Below are 20,074 nucleotides of genomic sequence, written 5' to 3' on the forward strand. Positions count from 1 at the left end.
AGCTTCCTTGCACCTCGAATCCCCTCCCTCTTTCTTCTTCTTCTTCTTCTTTTTTCTTCTTCTTCTCTTTTTCCCTCTCTCTGTGTTTCCACGCCTGAGACCTCCTCTCCCTCTCTGTCTCAATTCCCTCTTCTCAGCCAACCCACCGCCAGACAACCCCCATTTAAGTCAAATCAAAGCACTATTCACCTTTGTTTAATATTATTAAATTCCCATTTTGCCCCTAACACTTCAACATATCTACAACTATGCCATTATCTTTTGATTCCTTCCAATTTTACCCCTTATATCAATTTTAAATGACTATTCTATCCTTTTTTATATAAAAAAAAAATATTTTGGGGTTATTACAGCCCCCCATACTTGTAAGGGCCGAACCCGAATTTTTGTACTCGGCCTACGGGCTTTTTGAAATGAATATACTTTTTTGGAAACTCGTCTGTAGTAGTCCAAGTTTCTCTGCTCGGATCCATTTTAGGTTCCGAGGATATGGGCTCTAGGGCCTCAGCTTTACCCGCCACAGGGTTTGGTTTTAGGTTTGGCTAGCCGAGCTTCATTGCTCGGTCCTTCGACCAGTGGTATAGCGACGCTTATGCTTATGCCAAGGGGATTTGGGCTCGGAGAATTTTTTCGAGCCTAGTCCAGAATTCGACCAAGCCCTGGGGCGGCCGCTAGGACTTGGATTTTTTAGCGTAGTGAACTTTGAATCCGAGCCTCGGGTTGCCGGGGCGGACCGGATTCTTTTCCAACGAATGGGTCGAATGCTCGTCAGCTCGTGACGGGGATTCAACAGACTAGGTTTATACCAAGTTTGTTGGTATCGTGAGTGTTTCACGCCGAGGCGACTAACATTCTGCTCGGAGTCCACTCTTTGAGGACGTCGGCAGAGAAATCCAAAACAGATAAGATAATGTAGAAACATTAAGTAAATAGGTACCTTGTACCGCGTGCGTCCTTGCGCCGAGGCGACTGAAGATGCTTCTCTGCTCGGGGTCCGTTCTTTGAGGACGTCGGCAGAGATCCAAGAATAGATAAGATAATGTAAAAACATTAAATAAATGGGTACCTTGTACCGTGTGCGTCCTTGCGCCGAGGCGACTGAAGACGCTCCTCTGCTCGGGGTCCGTTCTTTGAGGACGTCGGCAGAGAAATCCGGTGATGGAGAACGAGCCGAGCTTGTTGGTTGAAGCCGGTGGAGAACGAGCCGAGCTTGTTGGTTGAAGCCGGTGGAGAACGAGCCGAGCTCGTCTTGGTCAGTGAAGACCGCATCCCGACGTATCGGGGCATCTCGACGTCTCGAGGCATCCCGGCCGAGGTCGGGGTAGGAGAACGAGCCGAGCTCGTTGGCCGATGGAGCACGAGCCGAGCTCGTCGGTGGAAGTCGATGGAGGACGAGCCGAGCTCGTCGGTCACTTAAGACCGTATCTCGACGTCTCGAGCCATCCCGACGGATCGGGGCATCCCGACGTCTCGAGGCATCCTGACCGTGGTCAGGGTAGGAGAACGAGCCGAGCTTGTTGGCCGATGGAGCACGAGCCGAGCTCGTCGGTGGAAGTCAATGGAGAACGAGCCGAGCTCGTCTGGTCAGAGAGGACCGCAACTCATATCTCGACGTCTCGAGCGTCCCTATAGCCGGGGCATCCCGACGTCTCGGGGCATCCCGACGGATCGGGGCATCCCGACGGATCGGGGCATCCTGACCGTGGTCAGGGTAGGAGAACGAGCCGAGCTCGTCGGTGGAAGTCGATGGAGCACGAGCCGAGCTCGTCGGTGGAAGTCGATGGAGGACGAGCCGAGCTCGTCGGTCACTTAAGACCGTATCTCGACGTCTCGAGCCATCCCGACGGATCGGGGCATCCCGTTGTAGTAGGGCATCCCAATATATTGGGGCATCCTGACGTCTCAGGGCATCCCGACGGATCGGGGCATCCCGACGTCTCGGGGCATCCTGACCGTGGTCAGGGTAGGAGAACGAGCCGAGCTCGTTGGCCGATGGAGCACGAGCCGAGCTCGTCGATGGAAGTCGATGGAGGACGAGCCGAGCTCGTCGGTCACTTAAGACCGTATCTCGACGTCTCAAGCCATCCCGACGGATCGGGGCATTCCGTTGTGGCAGGGCATCCTGACCGTGGTCAGGGTAGGAGAAATAAACCTGGGATCATGAGATAACCAGGAAAATCGGTGAGCTTGAAATGAGTATGCAGATCATAAGTTTATTATGAAATGAAATCCACAGAATGAAATTCAATAGTTGAATAATGAGGGACCCCTTGGGGTTCTACTGGTGGTACACGCGGAGGTTTTCAAAGCTCCAACTCCGCGGAATGGGAGTCCCATCTAGAGACTCCAATTTGTAGGTTCCGGGTCGGCGGATGCGCGTGACTTGGTATGGTCCTTCCCAGTTCGGGGCCAGCTTCCCTTGCTCAGTTGGTCGGGAGGCTTCAGCTCTTCTGAGGACAAGGTCCCGTGGTCCGAAAGATTTGACTTTGACCCTGGCGTTGTAGTATTGAGCTGTCCTTTGCTGGTACCTCGCCATACGAACTCGGGCGGCCTCCCTTGTTTCCTCGACTATGTTAAGGTTGCTTCTGAGCTGCAAAGAGTTGGAGCTAGCGTCGTGATGCTCGACTCTCGGAGAAGGAATCCCAATCTCCAGTAGGATGACAGCCTCCGTTCCGTATGTCAGGTTGAAGGGAGTCTCGCCGGTGGGGACGTGGAACGTGGTCCGATAAGCCCACAGGACATTGTATAGGTCTTCGACCCATTGTCCTTTGGATTTGTCGAGCCTGGCTTTGAGACCCTGCAAAATAGTACGGTTTGTTACCTCGGTTTCTCCGTTTGTCTGAGGGTGCGCAACCGAGGTGAAGCGGTGGTCAATGCCAAGCTCGGAGCAGAATTCTCTGAAGTGAATGTTGTCAAACTGGCGACCGTTGTCAGAGATGAGGATGCGGGGAAGCCCGAATCTGCAGATTATGGACTTCCAAACAAAATTCCGCATCTTCTGCTCAGTGATCCGGGCAAGGGGCTCGGCTTCCACCCATTTTGTGAAATAGTCGATGGAGAAGACCAGGAACTTCCTTTGCCCGGTGGCCAGTGGAAATGGCCCTAGGATGTCAATTCCCCACTGGGCAAAAGGCCAAGGGGAGCTGATTGAAGTTAAGAGAGCCGAGGGCCGGCGTTGGACATTGGCGTTCCTCTGGCACCGGTCACATCTTTGGACAAAGTCCATAGCATCCTTCTGGAGTGTCGGCCAATAATATCCTTGGCGCAGAATTTTATGGGCCAATGCTCGCCCTCCCAGATGATTTCCACAAATCCCTTCATGGACCTCGCGCATGGCGTAATCAGCCTCCGTTGGGTGAAGGCATCTGAGGAGGGGAGATGTGAAAGATCTCCGATAGAGCTTTTCCTCGTATAGTATGTACCGGGTGGCGGAGCGCTTTATTCGGCGAGCTTCTTGTTCATCAGTGGGAAGGACTTCATCTTGCAGATAGCTGATGAGTGCGTCCATCCAGCTCGGCTCGAACTTAGTGCAGAGGGTCTGCTCTGGCTCGTCTGTACTGGGCTTTTGGAGGTACTCCAGTACTGCCTCCTTGGGAAGCTCGCTCATGCGAGAGGACGCCAGCTTTGATAGCTGGTCGGCCCTGAGATTCTCCGACCTGATAACATGTTGAATGTGAAAAGAGTCCAGGGTCGAAGCGAGATTCCGTACCTTCTGAAGATACTTCTGCATGGTCGGGTCTCTGGCTTCAAAGTCGCCCATAATTTGGTTGACGACGAGCTGAGAATCACTGAAGGCCTTCAAGTCCTTTACTCCTAACTCTTTGGCTAGCTTGAGCCCGGCGACAAGCGCTTCGTACTCCGCCATATTATTGGAAGCAGAAAACTCGAGGCGCAAGGCTTGCTCAGCGACCACCCCCTCCGGGCTGGTGAGGATAAGTCCCGCTCCGCTACCCTCCGAGTTTGAAGAGCCATCGACATGCAGAGTCCATGCCAAACTCGGGGTCGGAACCGTTGGTGGCTCAGGTTCGGGCTCGGCCTCGTCCGGTGTGGTGCACTCGACTATAAAGTCTGCGAGCGCTTGTGCTTTGATCGCCGGTCTGGGTCGGTACTCGAGGTCGAATTCCCCGAGCTCGACGGCCCATTTAGTGATCCGGCCCGCACGGTCTGATCTTTGCAGGATTTGCTTGACCGGCTGGTCGGTCAGTACAGCCACTGTATGAGCTTGGAAGTAGGGTCGGAGCCTCCGAGCTGAGATGACCAGAGCATAGACAGTCTTCTCCAGCTTGGAGTATCGGGTCTCGGCGTCCCTCAAGACCCGGCTGGTGTAATATACTGGCTTTTGAAGTCTACCCTCCTCTCGGACCAGGACCGAGCTTACTGCTACAGGGGAGACGGCTAGATATAGATAAAGCAGCTCTCCCTGTTGAGGCTTTGTGAGCAGGGGAGGGGAAGCCAGTAGATGCTTGAGCTCCTCAAAAGATTGCTGGCACTCGTCCGACCATAAAAAGTTCTTCGGCTTCTTGAGGGCTGTAAAGAATGGAAGGCAGCGCTCGGCCGAGCGGGAGATGAATCTCCCAAGGGCTGCCACTCGGCCTGTGAGCCGTTGTACCTCTTTGACCGTCCTGAGAGGCGTCATCTCTTGAAGGGCTCGGATCTTTTCGGGGTTGGCCTCGATTCTCCGTTGTGTAATAATGAAGCCGAGGAATTTGCCGGAGGTGACTCCGAATGCACATTTGGCTGGATTGAGCTTCATCTGGTACTTTCGGAGTGTGGAGAAGGCTTCATTGAGGTCGGTTATATGGTCTTGTGCCACCTTGCTTTTCACCAGCATATCATCAACATAGACCTCCATGTTCCGACCTATCTGGTCTTTGAAGATCCGGCTGACCAGCCTTTGATAAGTTGCCCCGGCATTTTTTAAACCGAACGGCATCACTTTGTAGCAGTAAGTTCCCCCGTCGGTGATGAAGGCTGTCTTTTCCTCATCTTCTGGCGCCATGCGGATCTGGTTATATCCGGAAAAGGCGTCCATAAATGCCAGCAGCTCGTGACCTGAGGTGGAGTCCACGAGCTGGTCGATGCTAGAGAGTGGGAAGCTGTCCTTTGGGCAGGCTTTGTTCAGGTCGGTGTAGTCCACGCACATGCGCCACTTCCCGCTGGCTTTCTTGACGAGGACCACGTTGGCGAGCCATTCCGGGTAGGATATCTCCCGGATGAAGCCAGCTTCAAGGAGCTTGCCGACCTCTTCGGCTGCTGCTCGCTGTCGTTCAGGGGCAGCGCCTCGTTTCTTTTGTCGCACGGGCTTGCTGGTTGGCTTCACTTGGAGCCGGTGGACCATGATCTCCGGGTCTATCCCCGGCATGTCTGCAGGCGACCATGCGAAGACATCCATGTTGTCTTGTAGAAAATTGACGAGGCGACCCCTCTCATGCTCGTTGAGGCCAGAGCCGATCTGCACGGTTAGTCCGGGAGAATTCTCTTGTAAAGGAACTTGAATTAATAACTCACCAGGCTCTACCCGCTCTTTCTGAGGGTTGACCCGTGCCTCCAGAGTCTTAGTCGAGGGCCGATCGGTTGCTGGGACGGGCACCTCGGCTGGTCGCTTTGCCTCGTGGGTCGCCAGGTAGCATCGCCTTGCCACCATTTGATCTCCTCGAACTTCGCCGACTCCCTGGCCGGTGGGGAACCGCATGAGCAAGTGGTGAGTTGAGACCACTGCTCGGAGGGCGTTGAGGCCTGGCCTTCCGAGGATGGCATTGTAGACTGAGGGAAGGCATATCACGAGGAAGCTCATCCCCACGGTGCTTTCATGGGGGGCGAGCCCAGCTGTGACCAGAAGGTCAATCTCGCCCTCTACTGGGATTGAATCCCCAGTAAATCCAACTAACAGAGCATTCATCCTCCGTAGCTGTTCTTTGGTCATCCCCATTTTACAATAGGCACCATAATACAAAACATTCGCCGAGCTTCCATTATCGACCAAGATGCGCTTTACATCAAATTTGTTTATGATCATGGAGATGACCATGGCATCATCATGGGGAGTTTCGACTCCCTCTAGATCATCATCTGAAAAGGAGATGGCTTCAGAGGCGCGCAGGCGCTTCGAGGAGATTCCTTCCCCTGAAGTTTTTCCAACCGAGGCCCCGCCTTGGATGGTGTTGATGACGCCGGCGATGGGCCTGTTGGCATTTGAACCTTCAGGCCGTGTGGCTCCTTCAGCTGGCTTCTTCTCCTCACGCCGGCCTTGCACAAACTGATTGAGCACCCCTCGGCGGATGAGTGCTTCGATCTCGTTTCGGAGCTGATAACAATCCTCAGTATCATGGCCGTGATCCCGGTGGAAACGGCAATACTTCCGGGAATCACGCCGGATTCTGGTATCTTGTTTCGGAGGTGGGAGCCAGATGCGATCTCGACCCTCGATCTCCATGAGAATTTCAGCCCGAGGAGCATTGAGGGGAGTGTATTTTTCATACCTCTCCTCGGGTGCATGGGCCCGCAGTTGGAACTTCGGGCGGAGTGGTGACCTCTGCTGTGGCGGTCCCCTCAACCGGGGTGGACTCTTCGGGCGGGGCGGATTCTTAGCTCGTCGCGGGGACGGGCTTTTGGGCTGGCCGCGCTCCTCGCGGCGTCTCTTCCTGGGGTTCTGCTCGGTCCCGCCCCGCCTAACGGCCACGGCTTCCTCAGCCTTGGCGTACTTCCGCGCCCGGGCGAGCATTTTCGGGAGGTCCGCAGGGAAATTCTTCTCGATCGAGAAGAGGAACTTGTAGGACCGGGCTCCAATCTTCAGTGCTGACATTGCGATTGACTGGTCAAGCTCCCGGACCTCCCATGTTGCGGCGGTGAACCGGTCCAAATACTCCTTGAAGGATTCTCCCTCCTTTTGTTTGATATCAAGGAGGGAGTCGGATGTCCGCCGCTGGGGCTGGCTGGCGGCAAAATTGCCAGCAAACTGTCTGCCGAGCTGCTCAAAGGAGGAGACAGTATTCGGCTTCAGCCCGGTAAACCACAGCAGGGCTGGTCCTCGGAGTGTCGCCGGAAAAGCCTTGCACATCATGGCCTCCGAGGCTCCTTGTAGGGCCATTAAGACCCGGTAGCTTTCCAGGTGGTCAAGGGGATCAGCCTTGCCGTTGTAAGGCTCCACCTGGGGCATCTTGAACCGTAGCGGAACCGGTTCATCTTCGATCTCCGGGGAGAAGGGTGACTTCGTAGTGAACTCGAAGTCACCGTCACGTCCTGATTTTCTCCCGTGAAGTGCCTGGATCTGGCGCTCCAGCTTCTCGACCTTCTTGTCGAGTTCGTCATTCTGGAGGATCGCTGCAGCGGTTCGTTCGGGTGCAGGTTGCCCCGGAACCGACTCAGCTTCTGAAGGTTGTGGCCAGCCTCCGTGGCCTCTGACTGGGTGCTCTCTCCAGAGGGAGGCCTGGACTTGAGAGTCCTGACCTCGAAGGGGAAGTCCGCTTGTAGGAGGCTCCGGTTGAACTGGAGCCGGAGGAGGTGATGCCGTTGGGATGCTCCTGGGTTGCAGGCTTTGGACAGCGGTGGCCAAGGCCTGCACCTGTCGTACCAGGGCATCAAACTGCTCCGGCCGAACTTGAGGTGCTGACTCGGCCGGAGGTGGTGAGTTTTGGACAGAATGTTCAGGACTGGGTGGAGGACGTCGAGAGGCGTTGGAAGCCCCTTTGCTTCTTAGCTTCATGGCAGCGACTCGGTCCCTTCCTCTAGCGCCAACTGTTGCTGGAAATTGGACCCGGGGGCCGCCACGGAGCCAGGGGAGGAGGAGCTCCGCCGCAGGGAGGGCGGACGGCAGTGCGCCGGCCGGCTGCGTCCTCCTGGAGGGTGAGCGAGTGAGGAAGAGTGCGTCCTGTCCTGTCCTGCAAAAAAGCCGGTGGCCGGGCTCCCCGGCGCCGGCCCTCCGATGCTTAAGTCAGAGGGGGCAAATATGTGGAGAGAGCAAGGAAGAGATATGGGGAGAAGATGAAGAGAATATTGCGCTCAATTGTGTCTGTGCTGTTTACTTGTGTTCCGGTCCCCCCCTTCTTTCCTCCCAGGCTCCCTTTTATAGAAGGATTTTATGTTGCCCGGGAGGTGACAGGGGGTTTGTTCTCTTTTGTAATAATTAGGCACGATTTGGCCCATTAATGGCGTAGTGGAAAATAAGGCCGAATCAGACCGGAACCAGGGAGTTGTCACGGTCGATCGGACCTGTTGGAGTGGTTGAACCGCCGGCCGTGGTAGGCCTGGGGTCCATGGATGGTAAGTGCATTTATTACCGAGTGAACCGGCGGTCAGGGAGAGCCATACGCTTTGATGGTTCAGTGATCCGGAGATCGTCTTGAGCCGTGTTCATTAAATGACTGAGTGCATCGGAGACTTGAGGGGGTCTCATGCATTAATGGCAGGTCGTGCCAAATACCTGCGGAGATCTTATGCCTTGATGGCTTGGAGATAGCGGCATGTTGTAGTGGAGTTGTCATGTCCCTCAGGGGGTTAGGCAGGAGTTGAACATTTGGTCAAGGCAATCGGCTCGACACCCTGCCGAGCCGAGCTGGTCGCCCAATGGGGCGCCCTGTGGCGGGGTTGCTTCTAATGCTTCTGATCAGCGTCTTCTAATCGAGCGCTTTTCTGGTCGGCGTCCTCTGGTCGGCTCTTTCTAGCCGAGCATCCCTACTTGGTTGTATTGGTTGGTCCGAGCGCCTCTTCTTGGCGCTCCCTCTGGTCGGCACTCTTGGGCCGAGCATCTTTTCGGATCGGCGCTCTCTAGCCGAGCACCCCTCTGGTTGGTGCTCTCTGGTCGGCACTCTTTGGCCGAGCGCCTTTCCGGTCGGCGCCTTTTGGCCGAGCGCCTCCGTGGCGGTATGACTTGGGGTTTTTCCCCCAACAGCTGTCATGTTGCTTTATGATATAAATCTAATATTTTACTGACAGAGAAATTGATTATGTTGTTCTCATCCATTAGAAATTTATCGAACCTTTTCTTTTTTTGCTTGGGGTTTGCAATTACTTTTTACTCCAAGCTTCTTCCAATATAATTTTTCGTTAAACATATTTTACTCATCAGAATTTAAATTCCGCCTACCATTCTTGTCATCAATTTGGATTATTGTAGGTTATTTAATTTTTTTTTTGTCACATAGTATTGAAAATAGTATTTTAATAAAAAATATATTTCATTGAATTTTGAGTACAAAAATTTCATTAATAATTTTATATCTCAAAAAACTAGATGAATTATTTTTAAATAAATTTTTAAAGCATTTTACACTTATTAAAATTTTTTATTTTTTATTTTTTAAAATTTTTTTAGTGAATTCGTCTTGGACCTCGGGCCATCGTAGGGCTGCAGATTGGGTGGCAACTTATGTGGCTAGCCATTCGGGCGGTACTCTATGGAACCAAGAGGGAGAGCTGCCTAGGGCACTCCGTGATGTTTTGTTTTCAGATTTTATTAGATATATCCGTACTCGTGTAGTATGATGCACTTGCTTTAAAAAAAAAAAAAACATATCTTGCACTATACTCACAATGAAATATATTTTTTAAAAAATAAAATTTGTTGTAGTTTGCATTGGCCCATTCTAGGTAGGAGCTCCGGCGGCAGAAACTCACATAGTTGCCACTGAGATGGTAGCCTAGTGGGAGCGTGGCCTTACTTCCAACCAAGTGGTTCCGAGTTCGAAACGTACGGGCGTCGATTAAATTGTGGAGATCGGATGCTTCCTGCTCGGACACGGGGTCTGGAAGGGCATATCGCTCTGCTGGTGGCCTAGGTAGTGCTAGGTGTGACGTACTCACACGTGGTATTCGTCCGGAGCCCAGAGGGGAAACCGAGGCGGATCCACGGATGGGGAGGGTATGAGTAAAATCGGCCGGGGTGCCCAACACACGGTCATTTCTGCCCGCATGGAATATTCTCCTGATGGGTGGAGGTCCAGTGGGAGCTGCTACGCGGGATGGGCTTGTCTCTTCCTCCCTTTTTTTTTTTTTTTTTTTTTTTAAGAAAAAAAAAACCCACCCAGTTGGATGATTGATTTGAAACGCGTTCCATGATCCGTCATGTCCGGAGACGTTGGCCTCCGCACACTCCTTGACGCGTCTCCGAAAACTATAGCCGTAGCTTTCGCACGCGATTTGTTACACTTTTCGTCGTTTTTTCTTCTTTTTTGTGGTTACGTGCACGACGGTGCGTCACGGAGATAAAGCACGATAGACGTAAGGTGTGGCATTCCATCTGAAACTGTCCTCAGTTTTATCTCATATATCTATCGTATGGAAGATAAGCTTGTGATGGTTGAGGGCCTTGAGGCCTGAGTTGCTCATTTGGCACTCATTGGACAATTTACTAAACAAAATTAATAGCAACACTGTTCGATGTTATGCCTATGTGTCATATATTGCCATGAAATCAATAAATAGAAGCATGAATTGATAAGATATGCAGCGTTGTGAGCAAGGATGTAATAGCTTGTTGCTATTTAACATTTGATTCCTTGCCTTCTTGAGAGCTTGGATGAGAGGAAATCTTTTGTCGAGGATGTGTTCGAACCTAAGCCGCTAGTACCCAACATATAGTGATTTTATCAACCATTCTTTTAGCATTTAGTTCCAAACTGTGCATATGAAGAAGAAAATTTGTAAGAAGGTAGCCATAATTCTTCATGTTCTAAATTCTAAATTCAGTTTAAGTTAGGAAATAAAAAAAAAAAAATCCTACTACCTTGGCTCATGCCTTAACTAAGAAAATTTAACTTGCTTCTTTGATGCATGCTTACTGGATGGTAAATCAGTAAAAAATATAACCATAAGTATGCAAAAGTTTTGCCATTCATCTGTCATCAGTTGTCGGACAATTGAGGGCAACATCACAATTCAATAGAATTATGTGCTTTCGTAAGTGAACAAATTAATTTAGTTAAAATTTTTGAGTTGATCATCAAATTCTAGGATAACACTAAAATCAGTACTTGTGAGCAAAACCTTCTTTTAACTAAAGCATGCATGGAAACCCATTAATAGTAGACTGAAAGCCAAAAAAATGTATTGTTCTGGTGCAACAGAACTACTTTAAGCTTTTCTATCCTAAGCTTAAATTCCAAGAAGAGATTGATTATGAAATTTAAAGATATCTTGTATAGGCTACGTCCTACCCTAAACTTAAAAACCCTAATTTAATAGCAGGAAGGCTCACTCGAGCAGTGCTGTTTCTATTGTAAATTTTTAATAAGATCTTGAGGCTACAAGGATAATCTTATCTTACACCATTGTTATGTCATGGTTATGTTTCCCTTTTTTAAAAGATGTGATTCATCAATTATAAAAAAAACTTAATTTCAAAATATATAATCTCTTGTTCTATATAGAACAAAGGTTCATTCATAACTAAAATATCAACGATCGATAACAACCATGCTATCCTTATAGAAGCTCACAAGTAATAATTCTTTCTTTTATAAAAGGTTTGAGTCGCCAATAAATGAGACTTATATGCAAGGCTAAGATGGTTATACATAACATGTAATTGATCCATGCATTTTATCAATCTTTAAATTTAGTGAATATTTTCCAACTTGTGGTGAATTCTCCATGATCATTCAGTACACAAAACTATGCACGTACAAGGTTGCCCACAGAAATAGCAAATTTATTATAGAAGAGACACATGTCATGCATGTCATATATCATTGATCCACGTATTCTCAAATATAACTAATCAAGCTTCTGATGCACTTATAATCAACTAATTAAACAAGATATTTTCCTACGAGTGGCTAATCATATGCGACCACGTACTGTAAAATTGTGCATGCAAAGGATGGTTTATGTAAATAATTTTTTTTTTAAAGAAGAAATACATGCATCTCACAATCATCGATCCCTATTTTTACAAGTATCATGATGCCTTTTACGTGAGTAACGCTTCAGAATGTAGTTTAGCTTGCAAATGCACAATTTTTCATTATGGTGATCCAACATCCCTCATAAATATTTGGGTATCCCAAATCGTGTGCAGGCACGAATCATGAGGCATGAAGTGATTCCACGGACCATTAGCTCTTAGCCCAAGTCCGGATTTAATGATTTATTAAATCAATAGTTTCCCGTTTTGGCAGGACCGAATCGCCGAATCCTCGCCAAGATATCGGCTATTAATTATTATCTCATCTCATCCCTCGCCTCCCCTTATTGTTTCCGCTTGCATCCACCGGGAGCTTTCGTGTCGATTTCGTCGGATAACGAACAAACAGCTCGAAGCCAAAACAAAAACGAAATAGCTTCCAAACACGGCGAATTTAGAAGAAGGAGACGACGACAAGAAATCTCTCTTTCTCTCTTTATATTGATTCCAAGGTAACAATTTCTCTGTGTTTCGCTTCGAAATTTTATCCAATTCTCGCCTTGTATTATTGATCTTGGGATCGTATTTTGTGATCTAATTGCTTAAGGTGGGTTGGATGGTGGGGGGAGGAGATGAAGTTCTGCAAGAGGTATGAGGAGTACATGCAGGGGAGGAGGGAGAAGGAGCTCCCCGGGGTCGGATTGAAGAAGCTCAAGAAGATCTTGAAGCGGTGCCCGAGGGATTTGCAATTCCAGAACCAGAACGGAGAGGAGGAAGGAGAAGGCCTGCACGGGGGCAACAGATGCCCTGATCATTGCCCAGGTATTTGATCACCTTTCGAATGAAAAAGGCGTGATGCTTGCTTTGATTTTGGTTTAGTTTTGTTCGGTTTCCTTTGGATGAATTAAAAAAAAAAGGTTTTTTTGTTTCTGGTTTTGAATACTGGAATGGGTGCGATCGATGTTCGAATGGAATTTAATGTTAAAGACAAAGGCGCAATTCTTAATTTTGCCTCGTGGATTCTCTTTATCTGATCTACGTTGGGTTCTATTTTGGGTTTTTAGATTTTTGTTTTGCCAGTAATGCAGGTCTTTGGTTGTCTTGAATGAAAAGAAGTTTTTTTTTTTTAATTTACAAGACAATTTGTGGTTATTGTTTTAAGATGGTAATATTAGGAGGGAAGCTGTGTCCGTGGGGAATTCATATTTTCAATCTCTCTTTTTTTATTTTTGGTGAAAATATCCTTCCATCTCTTCGAAACCTATTTTTATGTATAATTTTTTGGTTGATGATTTTGTATTTTTTATATAATTTTTATTGGATTTGGTTTTCGGATTATTTATTTATTTTGGTTGGTTTTGTTAATATTGAGTGATATATCCATGATTCTGTTTCATCGATTATTATGATGAGATGGTGGAATTTGAAGAGAAGCTTGAATGCATGGAAATGGATATTTTGATTTTTACATATTCCACGAAATTGAAATCAATATATTTCAGTAATATTCCCTTTGAATGTTGTTCTTTATCAGCAATACTTTGGTCCTAATATTTTAGTTTTGTTTCTTTTGGGTCATAGTCATAGATCAGTTTCATGGCATGGTTATTAGCAATCTTGAAGTCATAGGAAGCACCTTAAACTACTATAAATAATGTTTCTTGTTTTTCCCTCCTCTCAGTGCATGGTAATAAGAAAAGCTTTTAAATCTGATGACTCGTGCTTGGGAAAGCAAAGGTGTTTTTGTTGACTATGCTTCTGTTTCTCTTATTATCTTGTTTGGTAGATTTTGATTTTTTTTATGTTGAAGAGATTATGAGAAGCAAAGGAGAGAAAATTGCCAATTAATGGCTGTTTCTGATTGGTCTTCCTTTCTTTGCTTGTTATAACATATCGGGTTTGTTCTTTTGTTTTCCCTTTCCCTTGTTCAATAATGAGTCACTCTGATGGTTCTGAAAATGCAAGTGAATAGTAGAACTGACTATGTAAGGTCTATTATTTCATCGAGATAGAAGAACACCCAATTATCTTTCTTTTATTCTTTATCTTTTGTTATATCTTGGAAGAAGCTGATAGTTTCTCCTTACACATCAATTGTGATATACAATCAGATGTTTTATGCTTTTTTTGATACTGCTGGGGCCTTGAGATTGCTACAATTGTCATGCTTGATGGCAAGTTCTAACATCTCTAAGCTTTATGCTATTCCTAAACTTTATAATTTGGATGAATTTACCATTTGTTATCCTCTATCTGCTTGTAAGTTCCCCAACTAATATTTTTTTGGCCAACAAATTATTTGCAGACGATTCTCTTATATTTAGGAATAATATGTTTTGGCCCATAAACTAGTCTTCTTGTCAGTCTGTATGGGTGTTCTACCAACTGAAATTACATCTCCTGTAGTCTTATAATTCTTGTACACAATCTATAGGAAAAGGGAGTTATTTGGTTCATTTTAGCACCCTATATAATCTCATGGGATAATAATGCCTTTATTTAGTTTAAATTGACTTGTTTCTTCTATTCACATGTAGTGTGTTATGGCACTTTCTTCTCCTCCCTTCTCGAGGAGATGTCAGCTGTTGTTGGCTGCTTCAATGAACGAGCTCAGAAGTTGCTTGAATTTCATTTAGCTTCAGGATTTCGAAAGTACTTTATGTGGTTTGGGAGCAAGTCTCACCGAAATCATGGAGCTCTGATACAAGAAGGAAAAGACCTGGTCACATATGCTATTATAAACTCCATCGCAATGAGAAAGATTTTAAAGAAATACGACAAGGTATGCCTCTTGATCTCAGGTAACTTGTTTTAGTGGAAATACATGGTGGTCAATTTCTTTTTTTCTTCCTTTCATAGAAAATTGATTCCATTCCACAACCTCAAATTTGAAAAGGTTATCAGTATATGATATCACTTCTAGTTTAACGCCAATATTTGCTTAATATGGACCATTCATATACAGATTCATTACTCTATTTGCTTAATACGGACCATTCATATACAGATTCATTACTCAAAGCAAGGGCAGGCATTCAGATCGCAGGCCCAGAGAATGCATATTGAGATCCTGCAGTCTCCATGGCTCTGTGAGCTAATGGCCTTCTACATCAACTTGAGGGAAAGCAAGGCCAACAATAGGGCTGTCATGGGGCTATTTGAAGACTGCTCGCTCACATTCGATGATGACAAGCCGACGCTCTCTTGTGGCCTGTTTGATTCTATGAAGGTTGACATTGATTTGACATGTTCGATATGTTTGGTGAGTCTGTGATTCTGCTCCATGGATTTTGTTGCCTCATTACTACTTTCAAACATTTAGATAATCTATATTTGAGACAGAAATCTCTTGTTTTGAGTTCTGAGAGTTATGCAGCCCGGTCTAAGTCATGGCTCTCCTTACCAATTTTAGGACTAACAGCAGGAAACAATAGTTACACTATGCCTGCATTTTTTATCAACTGTGCGGTATTTTTGATTAAGGCTGCAATCTTGTCCTTATTCATGGTACTAAAGTAATTATAACTTGCTATTTGGTATGTATCCTTCTTTAGTGATGCAATGTTACTCTGCTTAGTATATGTTCTTGAGACATGGATAACTAGAAAATTTATTTGCTGCCCAAGTTGGTTTCTGTGTTGGTTTCTTTATCATTAAAAGACACCTACATGTTTGCAGTCCAATTTCCTCTTATTAAAGTTTATATTGGCATTCTACAGGACACTGTATTTGATCCTGTTTCTCTCAGCTGTGGCCATATATTCTGCTACATGTGTTGTTGTTCTGCTGGATCTGCAACAATAGTTGATGGGCTAAAGTCAGTGGATCCTAAAGCAAAATGTCCTTTATGTCGGCTGGTACATTTCTTGCTTAATTTCTTCTATGTTTGAATATGTGCAATGTCTCGTTATATCTGCCTACGGTGTTGTATTAGAGTGGAATCTTTCTTAAATCATTTAGAAAATATACAAAAATATCTACATGATGTGCTGCTATTTTCTTCATTCGTAATTTCAGGCAGGAGTATATGCAGGTGCTGTACACTTAGATGAGCTAAACATCTTGTTAAGCCGGAGGTATACTTTTATTAAAATTCTTTGAGTCTGATTTGCTTTAATTCCAAAGAATATTTTCTCACTGCATGCCCTCAAACAGCTGCCCTGATTACTGGGAGGAGCGACTTCAGGCTGAAAGAGTTGAGCGTGTTCGCCAGACCAAAGAGCACTGGCAATCCCAGTGCCGAGCATTCATGGGTATCTGAAAGTAGGTCGGCTTATTATTTTTGGCGTTGCATGAACTGCCCCTTTGCTGGTTTAACTATCACTTCCTATTGCCACCTGTAAATAAATGAGCAACTATGGCTAGTTGGATTATACCTTTATAGCCTTCTGCTAGTTTTAAACTTGGTCTGCTCAGGTTTCATGAAGCATGAAAACCGATTCAAGCCATCTTGTTGTAATAAATGGTTTCTCTACTAAATGGTTGTGTGGTTACATTGAGAAGGGATGATGTGATTGATGATTCTAGAATGTTTTATTCCTCAAATCTAGAATTATGAGCTTCCTCATGTGTTAGGTGCTGGAAGATTCATCTAGAACACATTTTAGACCCTCTCTTTTTAGCGCACAAGGTCTTGTCCAATTCATGTCAAAATACATATATGCTGGGGATGTAAACAAACTCATCACCCATCAATATCTTCTCGTGACAGCTATAGTACAGCAAAATTCAATTTGATATTTTAAACACCCCTTTCTCTATGGTTGGTGTGCATGCAAATCAGCTTATCAAGCTATTCTTACAGAGAATCAGCAGATGCAGAACTATAAGATTGATGTATATAAAGCTTTATTATTTTAGACATATTAAAATACTGACCATGCTTTGCACCCACTCTTGCAAATATATTTTGTATAGCACGAGTGTGATGGCAATTATGACAATCTATTCTTGTAACTTCAAGGTGAATTTGGATTTTGCAATCCCAAACTGAATACTGCAGCAATCAAATTGGGAGTTTTGGGTTGTTTATGCTGACTTTGGTTTGCACCATACTAATAAAACTCATGCTGCAATATCTTGTTTCTTATTGGCAATTGTTAAAAATGATCTATAGAATGATTGCGATCTGCTGGCCATGATTAATTAGATTTAAGTGTGCAATGGCTTGGTTTAGTGACTGTGATGCTCTAATTGCAATGCCTTTGCTTGAATGGCCTGACACTGGTACATGATGCACTTGGTGACTCTGTCAATAGGTGTTGTAAGAACTCTGTTTTTGACAAGAAACCGTATGAAGAATTTGACCTCGAAAGGTATATTGGCATATTTCAAATCATTCGCCTTCAGACATTTCTCTTCTAAATCAATAGTATCTAAGTAGGCTCTCAAAGTACAGTAGCCGCCTATTGCTCCTGAAGTCAACCCTTTACTTCAACCCTTGTGCTATTTCCAATTGTGAATTTGATTCTGAGAGTGAATGTATTCACCACCTTGTCCAAGCATTCCAGAAGTTGCTTCACTAGTTGATTATGGACTTGGCTTAGAGTTCATGCTAAGAGGCTTTTGTGGCATGATCCAGGTGCCTACTTTCTGAACTCTCTGAACTCTTTCCTGCCACCTCCAAAACACCCAAAGGCACCGAAACCGTGAAAGCTTTCATCTTTCTTTTACGGCAGGTCTTTCTACCTTAAGGTGTTTCTTCTACCTTGGACTTGGGGAGAATAAATCTCCATGGAAGGTACTTTCTTCTACCAGTCTTCAAACCGCTCTGCTCCATCCAACCTCCGCCGGGGAGGGGCCCATCCTCACCTGGCTCCTCCTAGCTTCTCCATTGGACAATACTTCTTCTTAACCATGCTTGGCAATTATGATGGTAAATGGAGCCCGAAAGACACCTTGCATTTACGAACACAATATTCTGAGTGAAGTGGGTTGCTGGGAATGCCGTGAACAGAAAATTTGTGGTTCTCCAACAAGTTAAGGGATGATGCATTGCGTGAGTGTGATGATGTGTTCATTTATCCTCTTTTTGCACTACTGGTTAGGATGGAGTTGCCAATGTTATATTGTAGAGACTTGCACTAGTTTCCATGACCCCAGCCCTTCTTCATTGTTTTAAGCTTCGAATATTAATATTGTTTCCAGCCTCCTTCGAATCTCAAGAATTTAGATCAAGGTAATCCACTGGCTGAGCCTTTTTAAACATGCATGCCTTTGATTGAGACAGAGTCGTTTAACAGTAGTAAAACTGTTCTTCAGGGAGATAGGTCAATGTCGAAGGGTTTGTGGGGGCAAGTCTAGTAGGTCTATTCCAAAAATCCAGCCACCTCCTGCCCCCCCAACAAAGAGCATGGCTAAAACATCTCGCAGTGCTGATGCACGTCAAGACAGAGGGGCACCGCTTTCACCAGCGAGGAAGAGAGAATCCCGGGTGAAAGAGGACGCTTGGTGGGTGAATTTGATGGATAGGACGAAGGACGTGAATGTCCCGAACTGACCCGAGCTTTTAAATTTTGGCTGTGTTTGGAATCCAAACTACGAAATTTCATCTAAACACGAAATATACCAAGGTAAGTGGCGGCGACCATAGTATTTTCTAAAATTTTTTTTCTCTTAAATATTAGAATTTGCTTAAATACCCTCCTAAATAGTATTTTGTATGAATACCCATGCCATCTAATGCCATTAAGAAGTTAGCAGTTTAAAATTAAAATGACGAAAATATTATTAATGGATAAACATACAAAAAAAAAAACGTTTATAAAGGTATGCATGAAATAGCAATTTTGGTGGGTATCTATGCAATTTAATATATTTAGGAAGATATAGATGGGAAAAAAAAATCTTAGATTTTTGCATAAATACCCTTCTAAATATTAAAATTTGCACAAATGCCCTCCAAATTGATATTTACTTACCTGCCTTCACAAAATACTATTTTTGTATGAATACTTTTGACATAACAATTTAGTTAATGTAATTAGCCAAAATTATATTTGTTTTAATTAAATTTTAATTAAAATTATTAAAGTATTTTTTTATTTCTAAAGTGGATAACAGGTTAACAAGTCTCACTAGAAACTAAAATAAATTGAAATGGAAAAAATAAAATTAGATTTTTTTGCATGTAAACCTTCATAAATATGTGGAATTGTATGAATATCCTTACAAGGTATTATTTACATATATACCCTTATCAGATATTTTCTTTTGCATATTTACCTATTAAGGATATTTTACTCATTTTGAATTTTAAACCATTAATTTCTTAACAGCGTTAGACGGGATGGATATATATGCAAGAAAAAAAATAAAAGGTATACACACAAAACAAGTATTATATATATATATTAATTTTAAAAAAGTATCCATATAAATTTTAATATTTAGAAGGATATGTATATAAAAAATTTCTACTTTCTATCAACTGGTGTTTTTGGGACAAATGACATGATGCTCGGCACTCTCCTTCCCATGTTATCGTTTGAATACATCTATTCTTTTATCATGTCTCATGCTGCACCTATATGATTCTGCATGCGGCCATCCTATGGATTTTATTTTCTATATATTCTTCGCTCCTAATACAATATTAATAAAAAATATAAAATTGATCTAAATATAATATAATATTTATCAAGCTCTACACAAACTGTTCCGAACCGTTCAAGTCTCGAGCCGTACCGGCGGCGGATCGAGACGGTTCTATCATTAAAATTGAGATGCCTCATTGGAGGGAAAGAAGAAGAAGAGAAAAAGAGAGCGCGGAAAAAGCTGGCCTCTCTTTCCTTCCTTTCCGCTCACTTTCTCTCTCTTCTTTTTCTCTTTCTCTCTCTTTTCTGCTGTAGAAGATATGTTGGTACAGTCCGACACGGTGCGATACGGGTCTGTACCGACTTGTTTCGTTAGATAGCCGGTATGGTGCTCCATATCGATTTTGCTGTTCTCGACATTGATGGCACATAGGCTTCGTAGTTTTGCTAATTAATTAGTATTTTTTATGAAGTAAAAATTATGTTGGTGTTATTGTAGCCCACTTCAAATAATGATTATTCGGATTAGATTTTTTTGTTCCCATTACTTTTCTTAAAGAGAGGGAGAGAGACTCACTTGGTATATCGTCCAAATCTAAATACTCGGGATGCAACAACAATCATGACTTTAATTGATAACTTTCATATTTAAGCAGGAGAGGGCAGTGCAGTGCCAGTACTTTAAATTACAATTAATAAT

The 20,074-nt window shown here is 44.8% G+C and overlaps 1 protein-coding gene across 4 annotated transcripts; it reads left to right on the plus strand.

Moving 5' to 3' along the window:
* Window positions 1–12,175: 12,175 nt before the first annotated feature.
* On the plus strand, window positions 12,176–16,341 carry LOC103715294 (putative E3 ubiquitin-protein ligase BAH1-like 1). 4 transcript variants are annotated; one of them, XM_088702727.1, is made up of 7 exons: window positions 12,176–12,351; window positions 12,447–12,661; window positions 14,476–14,621; window positions 14,805–15,101; window positions 15,559–15,696; window positions 15,857–15,915; window positions 15,995–16,341. In XM_088702727.1, exons 2-7 carry the CDS (start codon window positions 12,472–12,474, stop codon window positions 16,098–16,100), a joined length of 936 nt encoding a protein of 311 aa, XP_088558853.1. In that variant the 5' UTR covers window positions 12,176–12,351; window positions 12,447–12,471; the 3' UTR covers window positions 16,101–16,341. The 4 variants fall into 4 exon arrangements, with proteins under 4 accessions (XP_088558853.1, XP_038980499.1, XP_008801101.1 ...); XM_039124571.2 differs by having other exon boundaries at window positions 12,179–12,351; window positions 14,377–14,621; XM_008802879.5 differs by having other exon boundaries at window positions 12,182–12,351; window positions 14,377–14,621; window positions 14,847–15,101.
* Window positions 16,342–20,074: the final 3,733 nt, after the last annotated feature.

Source organism: Phoenix dactylifera, chromosome 8 (assembly GCF_051530095.1).
Source record: "Phoenix dactylifera cultivar Ajwa chromosome 8, Ajwa_hap1_PhDact_Kaust_v1.1, whole genome shotgun sequence".
In the NCBI taxonomy this organism is placed as follows: domain Eukaryota; kingdom Viridiplantae; phylum Streptophyta; class Magnoliopsida; order Arecales; family Arecaceae; genus Phoenix; species Phoenix dactylifera.

What these genes read in the sequence shown, in the direction of transcription:
- LOC103715294 (XM_039124571.2), top strand. Translation starts at nt 12,472, where the DNA reads ATGAAGTTCTGCAAGAGGTATGAGGAGTACATGCAGGGGAGGAGGGAG. An exon ending in TTTTAAAGAAATACGACAAG is followed by an intron (nt 14,622 to 14,804) that starts GTATGCCTCTTG and finishes ATTCATATACAG; the next exon opens with ATTCATTACTCTATTTGCTT. An exon ending in AACATCTTGTTAAGCCGGAG is followed by an intron (nt 15,916 to 15,994) that starts GTATACTTTTAT and finishes GCCCTCAAACAG; the next exon opens with CTGCCCTGATTACTGGGAGG.